The sequence below is a fragment of the Athene cunicularia genome (assembly GCF_003259725.1).
Source record: "Athene cunicularia isolate RWA chromosome 11 unlocalized genomic scaffold, athCun1 chr11_part1, whole genome shotgun sequence".
In the NCBI taxonomy this organism is placed as follows: Eukaryota; Metazoa; Chordata; class Aves; order Strigiformes; family Strigidae; genus Athene; species Athene cunicularia.
Genome location: NW_020799113.1, coordinates 12,712,435 through 12,738,151, shown reverse-complemented (window position 1 = coordinate 12,738,151; position 25,717 = coordinate 12,712,435). Strand labels below are relative to the sequence as shown.

Genomic DNA, 25,717 nt, shown 5'->3' with positions numbered 1-25,717 from the left:
AGTGGCCGGTCGCACTGGGGCTGGGTGGCCTTGGTGTGGCACCCCACAGCCTGCCAAGGTAGTTTGGGTGCACGGGTGGCACCAGGAACATCTTAGGTTTCCCAGAGCGCTCCCCTGCGGGCCTGGACTTTGTTGCCTCATGAGCCTCAGGTGTGATTAGAAAGGGAGCCTCGTTCTTGCACTTTCTCTTGTGCCCTAACGCATTTTCTGTTGGTGATCATAAGGAATAGAAATGTAAACACGGTCTGCCACGGTTTTCCCAAAGGATGCACTGTGTGTGAAAGGTGTCCTGAGGCCAGGGCACTTGGAGTGCTGCTGGTTGGGACTGGGGAGCTTTGGGGAACAGATCTTGGTTGAACTCCTTACTGCCTCTATGGCTACAGAAGTGCCGTTTCACCCCCTCCATGTAGGTACAGTAGCTGTATTTGTAGTTTAATCAGACTGATCTTTTATTTTATGATTTTGTTTTTCCCCCTTCCCACTAAAACATTCCCCATCTTATTGTCAGTGCCCAAATTCCTTTCCTTTCCTGTCACTGTGTAACTTGTTTTTACTAAGCAGAAGAAAATCCTGCAAGGGTGGGTCTTAGGCTAACATTATTAGAGTGGCTGCCATTTAAAAAGTCAATTTTTGCCTACAGGCAAAGTATTGTTATCAGAGTTCATACCTATTTTGCATATATACGATTGTATCTTCCTTACCTCTCTGGGGTGACAGGAGCAAATGCCGACTTCTTAATGCCGATTGTTGTATCTGAGTTTAAAATAAGAGCTCACAAGAAAAATGAAGTATAAAATGGTGGGTAGCAGGTCTCTGACAGACCTTTATTGTTTCCTCTTTTTTGGTTCAAACTCCATGACAGCTTGATTTAGGATCTTATTTTATTTGAGGGAGCAGCTGAAAAGCAGCTTGATTTTTCCTCTCATTTTTCACTCTTCCTCAGTAACTTTTGCAGGGCTGTGGAATATGCTTCTTCTCATCTGGGTTTATTAGGCGGATACCCCTAAATCTATTTCAAGTTCAGTGAATGCACATCAGGTCCTTCTCTACAGCAATCCTACTACACCTCTGGACCTTTCCGAATCATCTTGGCCACTTCTGCAGGGTCCAGTCTGTAACTGCGCCCACCCCTGCAGGCACCGTCCCGCTTGGCCCTGCCTATCCTCTGTGCCTGGGAACTTCTTAGAGCTTCTTTGTGGGCAGGGGCTTGGGGCTTGTTTGGTTTGGTTTGTTTTTTAAAAAAGTAACTTCTGGGAATAAGTGAAGTCACAGGCCAGGAAACCCGTACAATGCCATGAGCCTGAGATCTGGACAAGTTTAAGCAAAAATAGCTGTGTGGGAGTCCTGTTGTTAATGAGCCATCAGATCCTCCTGACTGTCACTGTGTTTTGATAGGGTGGCATGCTCATGCTTTCCTGCTGCTGGAAGAGGGCCTCTTCGGCCCCATCACAAGATCAGCATTTCCAGATCCCTTTATTTGAGCAAAATCCTTGTATCTTACGCTGAGTTTTCTGTCACCGCCCACAAATGTTCTTTAGAGTTTGTCTACAGCATAAGAGTTTACACATGGCTTTCCTTAATGGATTAAAAAGCTAGTGACATATAAAATGACTAAAACGTGTTTCTAAAATATAAATAAAACCAAGCTGGCCATCTTGGGCACTGACAGCATATCTGCCAACAGGCCTTTTCCTGACTAAGCTACTCATAATAAAATAGAAAGAGATTTGTTTACAGAGGCAAAAGCCATAGTACTTTGAGTCTAGGGTCCTGGAAGAAGGTTTCTTCTCATATTGCCAACCCACTGATGCCCTGCATGGCTCTGCAGGATGCATGCGCTGATCCTCTGCAGCGAGCTTGGAGCAACTGTATCGTTGCTGCTGGTCCAGCTCCTTGTGCTGGACAAATCCAGCTCTAGATCATATGTGAAGGGTGCAATCTGTGTGGCTCACATGCAGAACAAAGAACTAAAGTAAAGGTGATATTAGTTTGATATTAGGTGTTATGTATTGTAATAAATGTTTGTATGTTAGATAAGTGCTACTGAGTAACTTTACAGTCTGTACTATGCAGAGTCATTGCTTGGCAGTGAGATCTCTTCCAAAAGGTTGCTGGGTTACAGCTTTTCTTCTTATTCAAGATAAAGCTGCTACAGCATATGATTTCCACCTGGACAATGGAGTGTTAATAGAGTAAATCCCATCAGCATCAATGGGAGATGCTCTGTACATTCACTTGTGCATATTCCCACAGTACAAGAGTATATGTCTGCATAATGCAGAGATGCTTGAGATATTTTTTTGTTTTCATGCAGATTCTTATTTTGACTGCCTTAAGGAATATTATGCTTTACCACACCTTAGGTTTCTTGACTTAAAATAGGTCTGATAGGGGTTTTTCATTCTTTTGGGCATATTTGCACTTAACGAGCTTTGAGAGATATTCATGCCATGCAAAATCAGTCACCTATCTTAGCCAGCCAGACCTTATTTAGTCACCCCTGGTTCCCTCTGTTGGCAATGGTATCTCATTTCATCAGCTCCGATAAGTGGTTTGTGTCCCTGAGCTCCCGCCCCAGTCTGTGGGGAGAGGGAGTGAAGGTAGGGGTTGGGGACAGTAGCCTCTCCAGGCTGGGCTGTGATGTTTGTTCAGCCCTTGTATGAACAAGTAAGCTCCAGTGCAGTAGTGCTAAATGATCATGTCAAGATAGCTGGGTAACTATAATTTCTTTTTCCAAGAAAAAAAATGAGATGTTTCCAATTTTCGCTTGTCTGCATGTATTTTAAGGAAGAATTTTAGAATTTTGGTCCATCAGCTGATGGTAACACCATAAGAGATTGCTTTTCAACCACAGGCTTTTCCCTAACAGTACTGTTTCTTAATAAGGAAAAAAGGTGAATTCATATTTAAAAGAAATGTATTTGTTTAATCTGAATAAGTGGGTGCAGACTGTCCCAGCATTACAGGAGTGCAGCATTTGGCCAATCTCATTTGGCCAATCATTTGGTTATCTGCGACAGAAATAACGCTCATGGTTGGTTTTCACTTGCACTTACAACTCCATGCCCACTGCATCATTTTCCAAGTATCTCTACTAATTTAATCTTTAATTTGACCATAGCTGATACTGCTGTAAAGTTGTACATTACTGGATACATATTCCAATGTTTATGCAGAATTTGCAATATCAGAATAAGGCCCCGTTAACCTGTACTCCCTCAAGAAGCATTACACCATACACGGATAACTGAGTTTTGCTTTGCTGATGCAAATAAAACTCTTATCATGTCTGTGCCCCCCCTGCACCTCACACCCCGCTCCCCGCCACCTCCCAAGTTTGACATTTATTATACTTTGATGCCTGAAAGAACCTTCAGTGTTTCTCAGTTAAATTGTACATTTAGAATTGTTTTCATTTTGCTATGTATTCTGCTTTTATCTCTCCTTTTACCAGTTTTTCTGCTTCTCTGATGTCATGGAAGTGGTTTATGGCTTTCTCCTACTCTGTGTATTGCTGAGTGTAGTTGACAACAACTGGCTTGTAGCCTGTCATGTTAATTATATACTATTAGAGACCATTAATCTGATGATTATTTACACGATCGATTTATAGTCTATCATGTAATGTGTACTCGGGAAACCGTAATCTGAAGATGAGTGACACACATCAGTGTGAGTTCATGTGTTTAAAAAAATACCATGTGCTGCCCTGAGTGTGCCTGGCTAGTGCAGGGGGCTGGCAGCAGGGCTGAATGCCACCCTGACTTGGATCCTCACCCTGGGAGCCTGCCTTTGGGCAGACGAAAATGCACCCCACATTTGGCTTTGAAGCAGTAGCTGCAGGATGCAGCTGCCACCCCATGCGCAGGTGCCCGGGCAGGGGAGGGGGCCGCCTGTAAGAGGGAGGGCTTTGCTTTTGGCAGCTCTTGCTTGAGCCTGGCAGCTCCGGGGGCCTCTCTGTGACCACAATCAGTATACACTGGGATATACACTGGGACTGCAGGAGGTCTGGGTGGGCTGTGGTGGGAAGGGGGCACCTTGCAGCTCTGGTGGCCCTGGTGCTGAGGCTGGGGAACGTGCCAGGCCTGCAGAAAGAGCAAAACGGGCTTTACACCCGTTTAAACTTGGTTTAAAGCTTTCCATGTTTTAAAAGCACTTGGCATATTCCAGTGGGATGTTTAATAAGGGTATAATGATGTTTTAATTTTAATTTTTAATTTCACAAGAAGAATAGATGCCAAGTAGATACTAGTTATTGCTATTTGTCTGTATTGAGCTCTTCGATGTACTGTTGTCAATAGGATCAGAGGACAGGACGTATTCCCACTGCGTAGCAATTCAGGGAGCTGCTTCCAGGGAAGAGAGGAGAGTGGAGAAGAGTCCAGGAGTAGTAAGGGGTACTTAGCTTTAAGTAACATGATGACACAAGGGAAGCTAGTGGAGGGAATGGACTGTGTGGCCATGGGCCTGGATTCAGGGCTGTGTTACTTCAGTTCCACCAGGTATTGACATTAAACTTGAAGTAATGCAGCTGTGAACATATCAAAACATTCAAATACACAACTAGGGTTGAGTTGTATGGAAATGCAATGTTTTTATTAACCTCTAGATGTTCTGAGGGGTTCGTTAGATTTATCTAGACTCAGTCTGTGTGTATGGACTTGCACGCTCAAAGGCAGCATGTGTTTCTTTTCCTGTACAGTTTTTGCATTTCTATGGAAGCCACTGGAGTTATTCCTTAACAAACTATTGTGAAGGAGCAGCCAGACCTATCAGACTTCAGTCCACAAGAAATTTTAATATAGGCTATTAAAAAAAAGGCATCTTCAGAGAAAGGCTGATAGAGTGTGAAGTTACTGTGCTAAAGTGTAGTGCATTTCTATAAATTATCTTTATGCATTTTCCTAGATTAATATCTAAATCTAAAATAAAGCACTGCAGGCGGGGTCCCTCTGGGCCTCTGCAGTCAGCAGATAGATGATGCACAACTCCATGAACTCCTTTGAACTTTCAGATTTTATTTTTCTTGTAAACCGAAAATTAAGCTGATGAAGACAGGCTGGGCAGACCCATCTTGTGTGTCTGAGGTTCAGCCTTCCCCTTAGGAAAGCAATACAGTGGGGGAGCACACAGCCCGTGGCTGGGAGGGAGGCAGGGGCTCTGGAGCAGCACAGAAACTGCCGTCGCAGTCAGTAGGAAACTCCCTGCAATCTCATTCCCAGTCCCTCTGGGACCGTGCTTCTTTTTAATGGTCATTTTAATATTGCAGTGTACTGACATGTACTGGAGGCAGTGAACTTACAAGCTACCCTATAAATAATTTGGCATCTAATTCTGCATATTTTGAGCTTGAGGCCCCCTGAGATGATGAAAAGAGTTTAAAGCCCGTTGTGTGGTTAGGCTAATTTAGCCTGAAAAAGAATACCTTTTTGAGGCCACAGATGTGTGTGAGAAGTACATCACCAGAAGCCTTGGAGTTTGTTACCAGGAATCCATAGTCACTTCCTCTAGCACCTATGCTTGCCAGCAGGTCCTGCAGCTTCTGTCTCCTAACATCTTCCCTGATTTCCAAAATCCCATTGCCCTGGAGAGCTTCCCCAGCTGGGGAACAGTGACAGCCCTTCGTGCTGTCAGACCCATGTCCAGGCTGCCCATCCCTTGGAAAACTATGAAGAACAGAACTGATTTTAATGAGTCTCATCCAAAAGCAAACATAAGGAAAACCAACAAAAATACAAGTTGGGAACTCTCTGCATTTTTGTTGGTTTTCCTCACATAGTTTCTAGAAAAATCCAAGTCCCTGTGTTATCATTTTTCATTAAAGTGATGTTTCTAACCACGGTGGACAGCTCTCATATCCCTTGAAAACTTATAATAGTAAAATTGTCATAAGGATGAAGCAGGAATGCAAGATTTTATTAAACAATCTTTGGCTCATAAAAGACATCAGTGTTGTGCCATTCTAGATCATATAAATATATTTCAAAGCAGAATCATATTTCAGCAGAGAGATAAAACACAAAAGAATATGAGTAGCAGATACCAACATAAAATATTAAACCATCCAAGAAGAGGTGTAGGTGTATGTTTATCCACATGGGCAAGTCAGGGGCTGTGAGCAAGGCAAGATTTTGGCAATATATCAGTAGACTCGTGAGCACAGATATCTGTGGCAGTTAGTGTGTGTGTTTTGCAGTGGCGGGGGTGGGGGTTTGGCATGGTTTCTTGCAACGCAGAGCCGGGCGTTTCTGCATAGCCGTTTGAAACACTACAAGAACATGACGGGTGTCTTTAGTCTCTCAGAGTCGTCAAAGGGAGATATGAGCTCTACCTGGATAAATAAGTATAAATAGTTTTCTTTCTGATATGTGACCAGATTATTTTCCAGTTGATTTCCAGCCAAGGTCCCAAGTGGGCCACAGATCAAAAAAAGATAAGGGTCAGTTACAAGGTTGAGCTCATTCGGCGTTGCCATAGTAACTGACCTCCAGCATCCCTGGGAGGACGGCACCCAGCTCCCCAGGTGACATTTCTACTGCCACACCATCAATCCGCTGCCTTTCACCGCCTGGGCTGCCTAATCGCTGGGGCACCGTGCCGCAGAGCGGCTCCATGCTGCTGGCCCACGCTGGGGCGGGACCGTGGGGTCCCCTCGCCCTGCAGCTGCCCCACCAGTGAGGGAGGGGCTCGGCTACGTCCTCTGGATTTAATTGCAAAAATGTAATAGAGCAATGTGGTCCAAGTGGTTTATATAGCAGGTCAGGGGCTTAGACAGCAGTGGCAATGAAGAAATGTCATCTGCACGGCAGACGTTGTCTCCATCCGATGTGAGCATCTGCAGATTTGCCAACCCCTCATAGCAGTCACATCATGTTCTCATACCTTGGTTTTACCTCCATTGTTGGATTGTTGCTAATGAACACCAGTGGTGAAGTGGTGCCAGGCAGGCAGGGGGTCGAAGTGGTTCTCTGAAGGCTTTGTTTTGGAGGGGGGGTGTCCATCACTGTCACCCTACCCTGGTCCCAGCCCCTTGCTCCTTCACAAACACTCAGAAAAAATTGCTGGGGAAGCTGCTGCTTTTCTTACGTTACAAATTTTTCCCTTTGCTTACTCATTTACTGGAAATGAATTGCATAAACAGAATAGTTCCATGCAGTTTTCATTTTATTTCCCTGTGTTCATTCCAATTTCTATTTATTTCTATTATAATTAGAGCACATGGCCCATTTAATTCTACAAAATTTATGATATAATGGACAGGAGAAGGTTCTCTGTGAACACAGTGTATTAATGCTTTGTTATACTGAATAACGGTATTTCAAAGTTCATTAAAAGTGCAGTTAACTCATGGATGTGTACATCTGCGTACAGGAGAGAGATTCCCCTTTATTGCCTTAATTTGCTGCAGTGGAGTAGAAATATACTGGCAAGCTATAGTACGGGATGTACATGGTGTTGTCTGGAATGAGCATCGGATTGTCTTACACAATCTCTCAAATTAGTACTGTTGCGGTTATTCCATACGGGAAAATTTTGCTTTATTAAATCAAGTTGAAGAGAGAAGTTTTAACTAACCGTAAAGACAATGCCATCTTGATTTTTATTCAAATTTCCTATTTGTTATCGGTGTGATAACGTGTCAGTACACGACAGTGTTAATGCATACTTTTATATTGCCATTAATATAGTTATAATTAGCAATGCAGCTGATAGAGTACATGGGTTTAATACAGCATTATTAATTATACTGCATCCTCGCCAGGAGGCTGCTAGTGTCGGTTCTCTTAGAGGCTTAGAGACTCGCTGTAATATGTATTAAATGCACATTGCTGCAGCAGAAATAGCTTTATGAGGAAGCATATTCCCACTCTAAAATGGGCAGAATGACAGTGTAAGTGCTACTAAGCACCCTATCAACATATTTAAAACTACTCTGCAAACGCATCTGAACTTGGGAACAATGAGCGACGTGCTTTGCCACTGCAGTTCAGCTGGGTCTGCGCAACCCGCTAATCCTTGCTAACAGGCAGTAAATTATGTACCTCCAAATTTATACAAATGCCTGCCTTTGACATCAGTGGGCACCACCCAGGTTTCACCTTCAGGATTCAGATAATCAGCTCTCATTCCTACTGGCTTCCCTCAAGACCAGTATGGAAATAAGTATGTGTCTGCCAGGGATCAAATGCTTTTGGAGACAAAAGTAGGTACTGAAAACATTACAGGATACTATCATCTCCCCATGATACTTTTACACAAAGCACTCTGTTCCTCTTTTGGCCTGACATAGTTTCAGCCTGACAGAATCCAGCAGGCCTGCTTGTTTTAAACAAGAGCACATCCTATTATTTTTTTTTTGAGAAATGAAGTGTAAAATTAATGCTTATTATTTTGAGCTCAGGAAAAAAAAATGGCAAGATACCCAAGATTCTAATTTGCTGCGCTTTGCTCGTTTAGTCCTGTAATCAATTGATCCCCGCACAGATACACTTATGGAGAAATGGGAGACGATCTAGCACAGCAAGCTGTAAAAATCTGCATTTTATTTTACAAATGAGAGGGGCTGCATAATTCACTTGAGTTATGTAGGTCTCTCGTATATGCTTGTCATGTTTAAAAAAAAAAACCAGGGGGAGAATAAAAATGAGGGAAATGATTATATGTTTTCTGTTGCTAACGCCCAACGCCACATGTTTGACTGGAGCGTTGGCTGTCACACCGCATTGTCAAAAAGCTGCCTTGCATGTACCTATATGATCTTATATAATTCAAGGAAGTTATTCTCCAAAGGTGACTGAGTATCCCTATACATGCACCGTGCTTCTGTGTAAAATAATATGCTGTAAAATGCCATAGAGGAGAGAGTGATTATAGCAGCAATTCTATCTATATCTTTGGGCATTTTCATATTTTGAATACACATGCATGAAAAGAGAAACGTTTGTCATGCTAACCATGGTACTTTTTCCCCCCTTTTTTCTTTCTGGATGGTTTTATAGACACAAGAAATACATAATGGACTCCTGTGGGAGTGGAATAAAAACCCCCACCGGTGAGGAGAAGGCCTTATAATTCAGAAGTGGATTTGCAAATCAAAAGGTCTTGCCTCGAGTGGGATAAATTTCCAGATCTGCAGGAACCCATTATGTTTTATTATTTTTCATTCGAGTTTTAGTTTGTTTGTTATGGGTTTAACTATTTAAAATACTGCAGGGATCAGCGAAGAAAATACACAATCTCTGTTACCTAATTAAACATACCAAGCTTGTAAGAATATACTTCAATTTAAATGCTGAACACTGTTGTTTTTTTAAAATTTTACTGAAATTATAGGTATTTAGGCTGCAAAAGGAGCAGTCATCTAATCAGCAGTATGTGTCTGTGCGTATTTATGAACACACGTGCTCACACAGGACTATAGGCTGTACATGAATCACTGTTTTCAAATGCCCAGTATGTGGAGGATAGAAAATTAATGTCAAACATGATTTCTCTGATTTACTCGTAGAAGGAATTCGTTCCATTCCCCCCTGTACCTGCTTTGTCCTCTCCAGGTTTATTGCAGTTTGGTTGCTGTACACAACTGAGTGGCTGGGCATGCTCAGGATGCTCAGCACAAGGCACTTATCCCTTCCCCATCCCTCCTCCCCTCCAGAGTAGATTGTGCAGTCTTCACAAAGCCGAAACTTTTCAGGCAAGTGACTGATGGAAGAAGCCAGCCTTACGCTACACAGCAAGGGGAGAGTGTCAGGTTTTGAAACCCATCCGTCAGAGAGGGCAATGTGCCCATCTGTGGTGGCTGCCCAAACAGAGAATTGCAAACCTTGTTGCATCCTAGAAATTATCCTAATCTCTGGTTATGGCTGCCCAGGGAATTCGTGGAGCTGCTGCTGTGGAGCCACCAGCCATTTCATCTTTCTGTTCCTGAGTCTTCCCTCCCTTTCCTTTTCTCTTTTACCTTCTTCCCAACCTGCATGTTTACTTCTCCCTATCCCGCCTCCCACTCTCCTGGTGCAGCTCCAGTTCCAGCACTCGCCATCGGCGCCCTGCTCTCACCCTGTGTGCCACCACTGCTGTGCAAAGCAGAGCACCCACTGTCACACGGGTTTCCAGTGCCCACCCGGCCTGGAGGTGGCACGGGCAGCTCAATGCCGGCGCGGGCAGCTCACCACGCACATGTGCTACTGCACAAGTCATTGGGTGGAAATATTTTTAATTATTTTTATTTTTCACACTGCATGGAGGGCTCTCCAAGGTCTGCATGCTCTGGGAGTTGCCTCTGGCTGCAAACATGCCAAGGTGCGAACGCACAAGAGCACAGGCATGGGCTGTGCCCAGCATCCTGCGTGCAGAGCCACACCATTTGCCTGCCCTGGCACAAAATTCCCCACCTTGTAAAAGGGCTTTGGGATCCAGGGAGTACCAAAGGCCTTATAGAAAACAAGTTTCCCTCTGTTTAGCTGCTTTAAAGATAGAAAAAGCTAATTTAAAGCAATTGTAAGTAAAGACCATGCTTCTGAAGACTCACATTATTTACAAGATCCAAATGCATTTGGCAAGAGATTCATTCATGGTATAATGTAGTCATTTCTTAGCTATCTTGAAAGTAGAAATGGAAGTCAGTGATATTTGAAGATACAAAAATATAGCTGAGTATACATCAAAAGACAGAATTTCTTCAGTTTTTAAAATACGTATTCATTAAAATTTTATGTGCTGCCACAGTGAAGAAAAGACACATTTTCAGGAAGTATTTACAGAAACCATCCACAAAGTTTTTAAACTTTAGGTGCTTTCTGATCTATATAAACTGTACATTATGTTGCCTAATTTCTAAAACTCCCTCCCTCCCTTCAAGAAAACCAAAGGATTGTTTAATTTGGTGTGTGAAAATTGCTTTAATATGGCTCCAGTACCTCAGAAAAAGGCTCAACTCCACCCAGGACCACAAACATCAGTAAAGAGAGAAACACATAATCTTACAAAAGTGGTAGGCTTGAAACAATAGTAATAATTACTGTTATTTCCCTATGAGTTCAGATAGAATATAGGGGCATTTAAAATGGGCCCTCTGTATTCAATGCTTAAGATGTATGATGTGGAAATTACACTTTCAAATGACATTTAAATACCTTCAATGGTTCCTCTTCACCTTGGTAAAAGTCAAGAGATAAAAAAAGTAAGGCTGCTCTGGGCTCCTTCTATTCTCCGATAGTTTCTTCCCCTCGTGTATGTTCATAGTGTAGTCTGAGGTGAAGACAGCAATTCAGCCCACTTTCAGTGTTGTTGGTTGAATTCACACTGTTAAATTCATTTTAAATGCTGTTTGACTATTTAATAATCTAAACCCAGAGCAGGGATGCTCTGCCTTTGTGGCAGGATGCGAGGTGGAGCGGTGCCGTGTTGTCACGAGCCTGGGAGCAGGCGTGTGGGTTCCCGGCGGGTTGATGGCAGCACTGCTTTCATTGCAGCTGAAAATCAACTCCCCTAAATGTGGCTGGGGGCTGTACACCTGAATGGCCCGTGCCAGCGGCTTGGCCCGCTTTTCTGATGAGGCCAGAGCCACAGCAATGCTGCAGGTCCTTGAAGTCGTGCGCACTGGCACGGGCATTTCTCGACAACCGCTGCTGCATCCCCGACGCTAATCTGCTGTGTCACTAACAAGTTGTATCATTTGAACCTTGCAGAGGAAGGCATCAATCATGAGTGCAAGCTGTGTAACCAGATGTTTGACTCTCCGGCAAAGCTCCTGTGTCACCTGATTGAGCACAGCTTTGAGGGGATGGGAGGCACATTCAAATGCCCTGTTTGTTTCACAGGTAAGACAGGGAGGCCAAGACAAGCCTCAGCGTGCATGGCTTGATCCAGAAATGACACTCGGGGGATTTGTAAAATACTGTATTCCTTTCCTTGCAAAAAAGAAATACTGTGCTTGGAAATGTTCAAAATATTGTCTGTCTGAAACTGGGGCTCGCTCCGAAGAGCAGCACTGTGGCGTTAGACACTGAACAGCTCTGCTGCATGTGGTGGGCTCTGCCATCGCCTCCCACAATTCAAAGCCTTTTAAATTCTACCTTGTGGCTTGAAGGTGTGATGTGTTTACAAGTGCGGGACTTGCAAAGTAGGGACCTTATTCACCTGAGCAAGGGCCCTTTAAAGACTAGGTAGCTTGTAGTCCACTCATGGTGGTGAGACTCACGTGAGTAAAGGTTTGATAAAACCAAATTGTACAACTGTCTAATTTTGCCAGCTGCTTTCTCAGAGCTTTCTTTAAGCCCAGTTTTCTTGTGGCGGCACATTTCTAACTCTTGTCTCAGAGCTTGCTAGGTATTCCTTCCCTGTAGTTCATTTTAAATTGTCTCATCAGTCAAATGATCTTGGGTGATCTTGGTTTTAAAGGATCTGCAGGATGCACATTAAAGGCTGCCTTTTAAACTCTCTTCAAAACGGTAGTTAACATCTGCATTTCCAAACTGCTTGAGAGATGAGGATCACATAGGTGTGACAGTGGACCCGTTATCAGTAAAGGGTCATGGCAGCACCTTCGATTCCTTTAACTACAGTGGGAGTAAGATGAACCCACGCTTCTTAGGGCTTGGCCTAAGAACCTGCTTTTTATGTGAGCTTGGAGTTAATTTTTCCTTCCCTGAAACATGCTGTAAAATAACTCTTTGAGTGCATGTGTTTAATTCTGCTGAAGAAGTTATTTTCACATACTGATGATCAGTCATATAAAATGAGACAAAAATTAAATTAGATACATTTTTGATCAGCTAAAGCCTGTGGTTCAGTATTACTGTTTCATTTCTGAATTTTACTTTATCAAGTCAGAATAATCATAATGATCCAAAATCATAGTGTAAATGCTGCGATATTTGTGATGTTAAATTGTAATATTTTTTTAATACTGAAGGGACAACGCATTTACAATCTAAAAATTGTGACAAACCTACCCTTTCAGATCCATGTGTTTGCCAGAAATGCTGCTGTGGGCTATGTGTCTTCCAGACCAGCCATCAAGGCTTCTCCTGGCCCAGTTGTCCTGCATTAAAAATGCATCTGATGCACCTGCCGTGGGCCCAGGGCTCCCCACAGCAGCGGTGACGTCCTCTCTTTGGTCTGATGATTGAGTTCTTCCAGTTACCCGTGGACAGTGTTAGCTTTATGTGAAATATCAAAAATCCATACAGGATTTAGAGTCTGTTAGAAGTAAGCTGACTGTCAGCCTGGAGACTCTAAATTGACTACTTGTAAGGAAATTCTGCTGAACCAAGTGTATCGGTACTTCTCTGGCAGATATCCTTGGACTTCTCAGAGTCTTTGCTATCGTAAAAGTGTAGTTCAAGATGAGATGCCTTATATGAAGCAATATTAACTAATCATACTATGTTGTTTCAGTTTTTGTACAGGCAAACAAACTGCAGCAGCACATCTTTGCAGTCCACGGGCAGGAAGATAAAATTTATGACTGTTCCCAGTGCCCACAGAAGTTCTTCTTTCAAACAGAGCTTCAGGTATGTTTACAACAGAAGTAAAAGCAAAGCTAAAGCTGTTGATTTCTCTGTGCAGCTGTCACCCTTGTGCAGCATTTAGAAAAGTTGCATACCCTCAGTATGGTTTCTTCTGCCCTTAAACAGTCTCTCAGTCTCCTCTTGCCTCCCTGGGTACTATCAGGAGAAAGGGGTCTCTGAGCATGACTGGAATAAATAAATAAGACAAGACAGATATCATGATTCTTTAGGAGTATTTCTCTTGACAGTAGTGTTGCTACATCCTGACATGTTTACGTCAAACACCTTGTAAATAATTTCTTTTTCTCTATTAATAATTTAGGGACTGATTAACATACAAAGACTAAGCAAATGGTAGCTGTCCCCTCCCCTTCTTCACTATTAAGTCAGAAGTAAAGGTCCATCAGAAGTACAGGTTCCCTACCGAGGTATGAGAGCAAAGCATGGGTGCAGCTCAATGCAGTGCTTAATTAGAGGCTCCACCAAGACACTAGCATATTAATAAAGCTGCAGGTTCTGCAAACCAGGCACTACGTACCAGTTTCCCTGGCAGGCCTCAGCAGTTTTAGCCTCCACAGAGCCAGTGCTGAGCCCGCACCCATTCCCCGGTGCAGCAAGCCTTGTGAGGGGCTGGACCCTGAGCTGGGCACGCTGCTGCAGCCGCCCTCGGCCACCCCAGGGGCCACCTTGGAGCCATGCTGGTGAGGCTGGGGTTTAAATCACACTCATAGCTTTGGTGCTAAAACCATGGAGATACTGCAGCCTCCATGGTGTGTGTGCCTGATACCTCGGGGGAACGGACCGCTGGAGCTTGCCCTTCTAAAGAGCTTTCAGGGAGGTGCCCACTCTGGCCATCCCCCTCAGGCATATCTTACCTGTGTGGCATGGCTACCAAAATACTGCTACCATCCCCTGGCAAATGCAGTCTTTTTATAGAATGGTACCGTGTGCCTCATTTCAATCTATTAGCTTTATAAACCGTGATTTACTTAAACTTTGGAGAGTTTTTATTTATCTTGCGAATTCCCAAGCTGCTGCCTCTTGTGTCGTGCTGTCATGCTGTGGAAGGATGGTTGATCTTTTCACTTTGTTGATTTTTTTTTTTTTTTTCTCCCAGGGGAATCTTTTCTTTCCCTTGTTCTAGCAACCTGATTTGCATAAGTGTACAAAAGTTTTAACTATACCTTGTTAATATTTTAATAAAGTCAGCAGATTTGGGGTCTGTGTGTTCTCACTATGAACGTTTTATGAAGGCAACAGTGGCTTGCAAAGCCAGCTCTGATTTTTCTTCCAATTTTTCCTTTAACGTAGGGTTTGCTCAAAATGCCAGCACAATTAAAATGGGCACACTGGCGTCCTAGGTCACTGCATTAACCTTTAAAATCAGGTGGTCAAATAAAGAGAACCTTGTTAAATTATAGTCTTAAAAGCGGCCCGGTTTTTGCAGTTAACAGTTCTAATTACATAGTGTTTCAGTTCTGAAGTGTTGTGCATTGCAAAATATCTGCAAATAGTAGCTTTAATCAGATAAATTATGATTGTAATTTTCCAGTTTTTATGCAGGATTTGTGTGCACTTAAAATTTCTGTGCTCATAATAATTACATGAGTAGTTTTGAATAGTGTTAGCTGAACGAAAATTCAATACCTAGCTGCACAGTTTTTGTCTTTATTTCAGTGGTGACTCAGAAATGTGTGTTTACTTGATGCCAGGGATTTTACTGATCAAAATACCTGAGCCAAGGAGGACACAAAATTTGTATAAATCAGTTAGAAATGCTCAAGACTTTTGAACCAGTCTGCCTTGGCACAATTATTTCATCTGTTTCAAATGTATAATCTGCCTGCTTTAAAATCCTCAACTGTTGGTTATATTTTTGTTGAGTAATGAAGATTAAGTTTTATTTTAGTGAACCAGTTGTTCAGCTGCTAGTTAGGGTTAAGTCTGCATAAGCCTTTCAGTCTCTTCAGTTGTTCTGATGTGGGCAAATCATCATCTATCAGGGGGTTCCACTTGGTGAATTTGACATTTTGGTTCTGATCTTGCTTTCCCACTGGCATAAAATAAGTAGTGTCAAAATGTGAACCTATGCTTTGTTTTACTTCTTTGTATTTTTAAGTAAAATCATGGAAAATACTTTTTTAAAAAATTGAATATTCAACTATTTTGAGAAGAAATTCAGAGTAGGGTGCTTACAGAAAAGCAAGAAAAATAAGGAGGGTGGGGAAGATGATGAGTGGCACAAGGAAAAGTAACTTTTAGAGATGTCATGGAGTGGCATGAATTAGCCCCGCTATTTGTGAACATTTCTTTTAACAGTTAGGGTAAACATCGAGTAAGCCCAGAAGGGCACGTGTGTGCCATGTGATGAGAAACGTTACCACTGCAAATGTACTTTTAGCGGTTGGTGCAAATACTGCTTTGGCAGCATAATGCTCTGGAAGCAACCAAACCCTCTTTGCACTTCTGAACTAGTGGTTGTATTTTAATATAGGTTTATGCTTTGAAGTTTACACCATTTGATGGAGCTGTAAAACCAAGGCTTAAGAAAGCTCTGAGGAACTGAGCTCATTTTATAAACGGTGGAAATTCTGGTGTGAATCTGGAGCGTTGAGTCAGTGAGGTTACCTTGATGATATTGCCAGAAGAAAAGAAAACAGAATATTATTTAACTGCTTACATTATCTCCTTGGAAAAAAGGAAAGAAAACATGGTAAGGTTAAGTATGAAACACAAAGGAAACAGTATGTGTGATAACCCCATGTACCCTTAGGGCAGAAGAGGAAAGGCTGGTAGCTCCGTGTTTTTCACATCCTCAGTTTGTAAGATTGACAGCTCTGAATATGATGAAAATCTCCTGAAATAAATTTATAGCTAATGTATAGAACATCAAGGCTATGGCATTTCATGCCCCCTGCTGAAACATGCTTACAGAAACAATTGTAGAGGTGGAGATTTGAGGGGTTCCTCAAGCGTAGGGTGGGAGGAGCCCTTTCAAACAGAGCCCCATCTCCAGGACCCGTGTGAGGAGCTGCCAGCCGCTGCTTCTCTCAGGCACCTGAGGCCACAGCAGCACGCAGGGCATTTGGATGTGGGAGATGAGCTAGCTCTTTGACAACTGAAGTTTTGGTCTTTACTATCTAAAACGTGGCAGGGACCCCTGCCAACACCGAAGATGGGTCAGAAATTATGACACATAATGGGTGCTGAGAGTTATATTTGTGGTGTGATTCACAGCAGGGAAAGATACCTCCTCAATTGCTTGCATCAAGAATTACATTAAGCAAATTGTGACTGAGCAGTGATTTTCAGAGGAGACTTAAGGAGGATTTTCATATGTACTCTTTTGCCACACTGCTTTTTCCAAGGAGCCATCACATAACCAATGAAGTATTTGTATTTAAAGGATTAATTCCTGCTGTTTGCTTGTGTACTGTTAATCATACCATTTCCTCCTAAATGATTACAATTGATGAAAACTAAGGCAAGGGATATAATAAACAATGCGCAAATAATCCAAGTACCAAGGGAGCAAGGTACCTGCCAGGTCCTTCCTAGCACAGGTGTTCAGGTGTTTTATTGCCTGCTATGAATAAAGGGCTTTCTTTTCTGTTCAGATTTGGAGATATGTCAAAACACTAAATTAAGGGAGCTTCACTGGAGGAATTTGCTGTCATTTTAAGTGCCCACTTTCTTTAAACATACACATATCGAAAGGAGAGTGGCTACTATGGCTCATTGGCTAACACTGTGGTCTGTCTCCCTCCTCATATCATTTTATGTGAAAAGCTGGCAATTTTCTTATATCCATAAACAAGCATGAGCTGCTGCACAGAAATTGCACTCATTATATTAATAATGATTTACCATGAACGTCCTCCAGGGGCTTGATTTGGTCCACATCAAAGTCCTTGGGATTGTTTCTGCTGATTAGAGTAGATCAAGCCCTAAGCAGGTTTTCTTTTTTTAAGTCTGCTTTTAATGTCAGCTTGATGTTAGATGTGTCTCCTGTAGAGGGCTGCATCCTGCCCGGGCAAGGGGGGCACTGCAGCAAGACACCACATAGTCTGACGTGGCCCGGTGGGGGATGTTAAGATGCTGCTCTGTACCCGTGGTGGCTTCCCTGGCAGTGGGGCAATGAGGAGCAACATCTCCAACTGTTCATGACAGTGGTCCTTGGGCCATTTGGATACAACAGTGTCCCCTGAAGCATGTGGGGAGAATGAGAGCCTCTTGGCTCGTATGTGACCCAGCTGCACCTGGGAGAGTCTACAGGGCTACATCTAAGGGCTCGGTTTACAACTGATGGTCAGAGCACTGAAGAAAGACTTAAGCAATTTTGGGTCTGTACCCAGCTGTTCAAAATCTTTTAAAGGTTAATGTCTGCAGCTCCTACCTGAATAACAGGCTTCAACTACTTCCTCAGGGTACACGAAAGCTTACTTAACTAGAAGTAAAATTTTTCTTACAAATAGCTCTATGTGCTTGAAGCACTCTGAAATGTCTCAGTGCTTCTGGGCTCCAGTGTCCATACAGTTAGTGAGAGAAAAGCAAATCTGTGGTATTTTGATGAAGTTGCAGAAAATATTTTTCCCTGAGGGAGTGTGTGGATGGCAGGACAAATGGGACCTGAAATGTGGCTCTATCTCAAGGCAGTACTTTCACTTAGTGTAACTTCTGCTGTGTTTCAGAACTTATGTGTGACTTAGATGTTAAACACCAGAAGCTTCTTGCTGGAAACAAACCACACGGTCCTTCTAAGTTTCATATGAAGCACCCACATAATCATGTGTAGAATTAATTTTGTGCAAGTAAAATCCATTTTTTCTTTTAAACAGAATTTATATCTCTGCATTTTGGTTGTTGATAGGCTCTTAAGAGTCTGTTAGTCTGTTAGATAGCTTTCCTTTCCTTTTTTTTTAGTGTTAGTTCTCCTTTAGAATCCTGAAAATGACCTAGTCAGTTATCCTAGCAGATTTGGCTAGCGTTTCTTAAAAAATGTTGCTGTGGTGCTTGGAGTATTGTTAAATTTTAATTATTAGTAGTTACAAAGCTAATAAATTACAAGAATACCAAAATCTATTCCAGCCATATTGCTGGGTTTCATTCAGACGCAGTCAGATAATTATAACTAACAATAATTAAAAATTAAAAGTGCTGTAGGCACATACCCATCATGTTGAGTATGTCTGCCTGAACATTCTTTTATGGACTGCAAAACCACAAGTTTTATCTCTGATCTGTTGTCACAGTAGGGAAGAGTTTTACCTATTAGGTCTCTGGTTTTCAATATGTGCTTTTAAATTCAGGGGAGGAGGAATATGTGGCTGTTTAAAAATCTGGGATCAGGAGCAGGCTCTCATGAGGACCAAAGCTAAGAAACACCATTGTAGACTGTGTGGGGCTGCCGCTGGGCTCTGCAGCAGCTGCGGTTGAGGTTCTGTGCAGGTAATGCTGGAGGTTTCCTGGGCCTGACATCCCCAAAGGTTAACACTACGTGTAAGAGCAAAGGCTGTCCATACTCATGCACCTCTGTGTGATTTGTTGGCACCTTCTTCCCTAGCACAAAATGAAGTGGTGTTTCCTGCATCTGGGGCTGGGGATGCCCTGGGAACAGCCACATAATCCAGACCGCATGGCCTCTTTGTGTGGCCACTTCTGCTGAAGCAGAGGATGATGTAGCAATCTTGAATTGCCCTGTGTTTGACGTAGTGACAAGGTGTAGCATTTTTCCATTTGCAACGATGATTCTGATCAATATATTGCTGCATCTTTATCATCTCTGAAGTCTCTTCAGTGAGATGCAGAAAGATCTCTCAAATCTGCAAAGGCTCACTTGAGATGAAGCTTGGAAATGTCTGGCACTGGAGTAGCCTGTACCCTAACAAAAAACCCTCCTTCATTTCTTACATCATTAACACTGTTCTGTGGCTGGCCCCGGCTAACAAAGTGTATGCAACTTTGCATTAACATGTGCAGAAAACCCAGCAGTGATGCGGAGCAGGGGAAAAAAAGAAGGGAGCCAGGTGAAAGGCATCGTTTCAGTCATTAATGCACTTAAGCGCACCCAAGTGTCAACATGTGTGATCAAGTGTAAGGAGGCATGTCGTTCCAATGTGGCAGTGCTGGCACACAGAAGGGGCTTCCTACAGCAGAGATGGCACTTGGATCCGGTGCTCAGGCTGCCCAGCTAAACCCGTCGTTGCCTGTCATCTATGCCCTAGGGCAAGGGTCCAACCAACTTTTGCGTAGGCACCATGCCATCCCAACAGATGGGCAGGAGTGTAAGCCGCCAAGAGACAATGTATATGCATCAATTGTGTTTACTGAAAGCACAATTCCTGGCTGGAAATGTCCAAATGTCTATTTATTCTGAGATAAGATGCCTTTAGTTAATGGATGTGGAAAGTCAGCCTAGCTTTGAACTGATTGCTTTATATACATTACAACACATAATGCAGACACATAAATGTAAGATGTGCTGATGAGGGGGAGCCCAGTTAAAGGTTTGTCACAACACAGAGTCTCTCCTAAAATTGACTTGAAGTGCCAAGGTGGTGCTTGCCTCTAAGTACTGGAGACCAGATTTTGTAGGAGCTGCTGATAACTATACAAATTGCTCATGAAATATATAATGATACGAAGAGAGTCAACCTTTTACACTTGCAGGTTTTCCTTTGCACATAGACATCTAAGCTCACCTCCCCTCTTAGTGGTGCATTTGTACTTGCATAGGTAAATGAGGGTTATACATTAATCCAGACTAAAGCTAGACCAGTTTATACATTTCGATAAAGAAGTTTGGTTTCCATGTGACAGAAAGAGAGAAAAATCATTTAATAGGCTTTTATATTTGGCAATATTGTTGCCCACCAAACCCAGTAATTTATGGAAGCATCCAGAAAGGAGTCTGTATGCACAGATTAAAGGGTGTTTCCTATCCCTACTTGGTAGCTTTATTCAATTAAGACTTGTTAGTGTTCTTGAAAGACGGGTTTTAAAGACCGTCCTGAATATACAATTTGGTATTCATAAAGATCCAGACGTACTATATGTAAATAAATAAAGCAGGAATGTTTTACTTCCAGATACATTAATGCATTCCCATCTTCTCGGAAGCAGAACACACGGGCTGTGTTAAACATCCATCCTTGACCAAAAGGAGGAAGCACAGGAGAAGAAATGAGAAATGGATTTTCTTTCAGAAAGACCAGATTGCACTCTCTGGTCTGGCAATAACAATTACTAATGACATTTAGAGAGAAATTAAGGATGAGAAATGCAAGTTGGCATTTCAGCAGTGCCAGTCAGTAACGTTGCATCAGAGCTCACAGGAGAGATGAGAAAAAGTTTAGGGATGGAAAATTAATTTTGTTATGTCAACAATTAACAAATACCTTTTCTTCATTCTTTACCACACTGTCACAAATTATCACTGTGATAGTATTTAGCAGCTCCTCAAGTGAATGAAAATAGTACTTCGAAATCCTTATTTCTGGAGTCAAATGCACACATTTGTATTTTGCTGTTCTGTTGAACAATGGATGATAGAAAGAGGTTCAGACTGACCAGGGAGGGAGGAAATGAGCTCTTGAATGTGTCGTAGCAAGGATATTCTGTGTGGCTTCTCTCTGTAGGTCTCTGTGGTTTTTATAACCTGAATGAATTAAGTTTACCAGCACATTTTCTGAGTTTTTTTTTTTCCTGTTTTACAAATTTGGAAAGGCAGGGATTGAACAATATACCCAGATCCAGGCAGGAGAATTTTGGAGGAGCCAGACATAAAGCCCTGGAAGCCTCAGACCTCTTAACTGGAAGTCCTTCATATGTTCACAAGGTGAAATCCTGTCCCCACAGGAGGGTGGTAAGAAGCCCCACTTCCTGCTGCTCTGCTTAAAGCCACAGGGCAAAGGGGCCATAAACTGTCGGTCTGTGAGCATGGCCATCGGCACAGCTGGCTGTGTGGGGATGGTGGCCTCGGGGACAGATCTGGGTACCACAGCCTACCGGGCTTGGTAACACATGCCTTTCTAAGCAGGACATAGTCCTTAAAATAGAAACAGAACATCTGTGTAAAATGTAGGCAAATGCAACATTTTAAATTTTGTTTTCTCTTCAGAAAGTCTTGTCACATTTTTCTTTGCTAGTAGGAAGAGATCTCTGTTTTTTTTTTTTTTTTTTTTTTTTTTTTTTTTTTTTTCTGTAGTAGCTGCTGTGGAACATACTTTGGGGTCTGAGCACAGATTAGCTCCGTTTCCTCCTGTAAGTGTCGCTAGCATCCAAAGGAACTGGCTTCATTTTTCAAAGGAAGCGGGATGCTGCACTGGAAAGGGCAGAGCATAAGCATTGTTTAAAGAAAATAGTGGAGCTTGATCAGCCTCTGTTTTAAAGAGCTCGTCAAAGGTGGTGTACAGCATCCTTTTAAAAGTTCAGTCTCTTCATTTGCTCGCTGCTGGAGCAAAACTGGGGATGCTTGTCCAGACATAACAGTATATGCCTGAGTGTTTTCACAAGAAATGTCTAGATCATTAAATATAATAGGTCTCAGCTGCAGTTTTGATCACTGAAGCATGCACACAATTCATCACAGCAAATTAGGTACGTCTTTGTAACTTATCTTTCTGCAATTTGCTGGCACTTTTAGAGAGCTGAAACTTATATTGTATGTGCTGCAGAAGCCATTTCAGATAAAATATTCCGTGTTTATTGTTGGAGAACAAGGATTCACTAATAACAAAAACATGGAGCAGTGTATGTTTCTGCTCCTGCATCTTGCAGAACCAGCAGTAGTACCAGCAGAGATCCCCAGCCACATTCATTATTTATATATTTTAGTGAATTTCTTGTCTGCAGTAAAAGAGATATAAGCTTCAACATCAGACTGTTTGTGCCAAATTCTATGCTACAGCCCATTCAGGAAACCTGAGGCAGCCATGGTTCTCAGTCATTACACAGCCCATTTATCTGATTGAAGTTTTGTCCTCTCTGCCTTGCTGAAATGTTGCTTGTTCTTTAAAAGCTTAGTTTTTTTTTTTTTTTTTTTTTTTTTTTTTTTAGAGGGAACCCAAACCTACTTAAATGGAAATTGGCATTCAAAAGCAGCACGGTTATTGAAAAGCATTTACTTTATTACTACAAGAGAACAGACGCTAGTGGGCTCGAAAATTGCATTTCAGTGGATTCATCAGTTTGAGTCACTAGTTAGTCTGTGAACAGATGGATATATTTGTAACAGTTAACATGAATTTATACCCTGGATTTTTACATTTGCCTTAAGAGCACTGCTATCTTAGCTGCTGACTAGAAGGGTTTGGAGATATATTTTGTTTTATTTTTCTGAAAGAGGATATGGTTATTTCTAATTGCGGGCTTTCTTACATCATAGAAAGCACCTCAGTTTTCAGAAATGTGAATGATCTATAACTACAATGTAAGGAAAATGTTGTAAAAGAATCCCCCAGTACAGCTGTTGCAGAAAAAATAAACATCTCAGCCTAAACCTAGATAAACCCCCATGGACTGAGAAAATAATTTTCAATAACCAGATATTTTTAACTCTGTGTATAAAGGTAGTAATCACAGTTGCCTGTATTTGCATCTAGGGTCTGCCACAGTCTAATTGCTTGTCTCTTTTTTTCCCTGAAATTTAAGGCTACTGGTTAACAGAGCAATGCATTAAGCACTCCATCTCCAAAATAGAAAGAAATACTGCCCTTGCCTCTACCATGTGGCATCTTTAGGTTTTGGGGATTTCGTTTAAATCTGAAATTTATGTCCAGGAGAGATAAATTATTAGATTGTAAAAGCAGCTGGGGAGGGAGTAAATATAGTCTCTTTTGTCCTCTATATCATTTCCCCAGGAAGATAATAAATGTGTGGCAAGCGTCTTGTGTTTCCTCAGTCATACAAATGTTGTGTGTGTGTTGTATTTCAGACGTGAAGCCTAAATTCCAGACAGGAAATCCTGGAGTGATACTGTACTGCTGTTGCCTACTGCTGTGGTGCTGGCAGAGCCCCCATCACTTTTACTGTTATAAGGAATTTGAAAAATAGTTCCATGAAGAAATTTAAAAGGTCTTGTGTGTACCTCTGCTTTGCTGAGTAAGCAATTTAGGGTGTAATCCTAGGGTTTATCTCCTTGGCCAGTGAAAGGCAGTGGGAGCAGCCGTTCCAGCGCTGGCTGCTGGAGCAAGCTGAGGACAGGAGTCCTGCCCTGTGGCCTGATCCAGAGGGCCAGCTTTCCCAGGGTGATTTTAAAGAGCACAAGAGAGACTCCTGCTAGTTCTTCACTGCCTTACCTGTTCTCATTGCACTACAAGGTCAGATACATGGAGTAATCATGAGGAGTAGTCAGGAAAAAATGGGGCCTGATAAGAAAAAAAGGAGAAGGTGTAGTTAGAAAGTCAGTTGGTAACTTGTTTTTCTGCACCTGGGCTTGTGTATAAGGCTGTCATTGCCTGCACCTCCATACTCCTGCAGTAAGGTTGTCAGTATTTTCTATCCAGCCTACTTTCAGGGACCTGAAAACAGCCCTGGAACAGCCTTGCTGCTCATTCTTTCTGAAGTTGCTTTCAGAGAAGTATATTCAATCATATACTAATGTTCGCATAACTAATACTCTACTTTAAGATCATATTTTGAGAGTAGTTTTATATCTCCTTTTGACCAGAGGGGAAAGGAAGAAAGATAAAATAATTTAGAATACAGCTTGTTTCCAGATTGTGCCTGTTCTGTGGTTTCTGCTTATGTTAAATGAAAATGGGATGGGAATGTTTGATGCACAGGCTGGATGTGCATGTGCAGTGACCCAACTTGTGCAGTAACTGCTAATGGATAGATGGCTAATTCTGTCTTCTTTCTTCACGTTTCATGTGAATAGAATAACTTACAAAATACTAAACAGTGTATCCTTAATGAAGTGATGGGTCTCTGTTGGAAAAATCTAGTTGATAGAGGTATGACTGCATGTGCTGATGGGATCAGTATAGAGACAGCTCATGGCTCTGTGTAAGGTCAGCTGCAGTTCAGAGAGGCTCTGTCACCCCAACTCTGCATGAGCCAGCCCAGATTTGGCAGCAGCAGTCCTGAGTTTATCAACTCATCTGTGCTTGAGCTGGTTTGCTGCAGAGCATCTCATGTGTCTTCTGTGCCATGTCCTGGGCAGACACCCCGAGGTCGCCCCCGCACAGATCACATCCACGGAACCAAACTGCCTTGGCTTTGCACCATGCAGAAACGGCCAAGGCACTGCCCACGCCACGCCAGCCCCTGGGGGAGAGCTCCTGCCTGACCACCGAGCCTCCTCATTTGGTTTTGTTGCACAGTTAAACCTGAATAAATTGACACAGGCATTGAGGTTTGACTGCATATAGCATATCTGTCATCAGTGCATTACATTACTGTGTCTCCAAAAGGAGTGGAGAGGAGGTTTAGAACATATTTACTTCTGAAAAATTCGTTCTCCTTCGGGGCTGGCAAATGCTCTTAGTCTTTGCATGAAATCACGATTGTTTAAAATGTAGTGTCTTGCTGTTTAGAAGGCAGATTTTCGTGAGACCAGTGACACTGTTGTAAATGGAGTAGCACTGACGGGAAAAACTCATTTTTTAACAGTTACAGTTGTTTCACACACCTACCACAGCAATGTTGCCTTTCTATTTTGTCTTGTGATGTCTTGGAGGAGAATATTCATGTTGGTGATATTTTGGCCCCTCTTTTACTTATGGGAACAAATCCTTCTTGGATCTTTCACACTACTACCTCCTCTGGGGTTAATTCCTCAAGGCAGCGGGCAGTGGGCTGATCACAATCCTGTCTGCAGATTTCTGCTCTGCAGGTGGCATGTACACTAATGGGGCAGCATGTAAAGTACTTCTATAAACTGTGGCCTTGCTATTTTATAGCAAAGAGACTTGCTTTGGAGGATTTTTATGCCCCTTTTGAAATTAGAAACCAGCAATAACAGCCATTACATCCAAGGCAACAGGTCACTGACCAGCCATTTTGTCAGCCCGAGCAGTATGTGGGCATCACGTGACAGAATATTTATGTGCCTCTAAGAAAAATATATCCATAACACAAGGCAATACAATTTGTCAGATCAGTATCCCATTAGAGGGGATTTTACTTTAGTTGCCACATTTAAAAAGAATTACCAATAGAAGGACTGTCATGTGCTGTAGCCCCGCTGCAGGTGGGCACAGCTC

At 42.4% G+C, this 25,717-nt stretch overlaps 1 protein-coding gene across 2 annotated transcripts in view; it reads left to right on the top strand.

Annotated features, from left to right (window-relative positions):
* The window catches only part of ZNF423 (zinc finger protein 423), a 193,140-nt gene that overhangs the window by 157,372 nt on the left and 10,051 nt on the right, over nt 1-25,717 (top strand). For both annotated transcript variants that reach the window (XM_026856820.1, XM_026856818.1), the window contains 2 exons: nt 11,688-11,819; nt 13,399-13,514. In XM_026856820.1, coding sequence (XP_026712621.1) covers nt 11,688-11,819; nt 13,399-13,514 — 248 coding nt within the window. The remainder of the gene's footprint in view (nt 1-11,687; nt 11,820-13,398; nt 13,515-25,717) is intronic.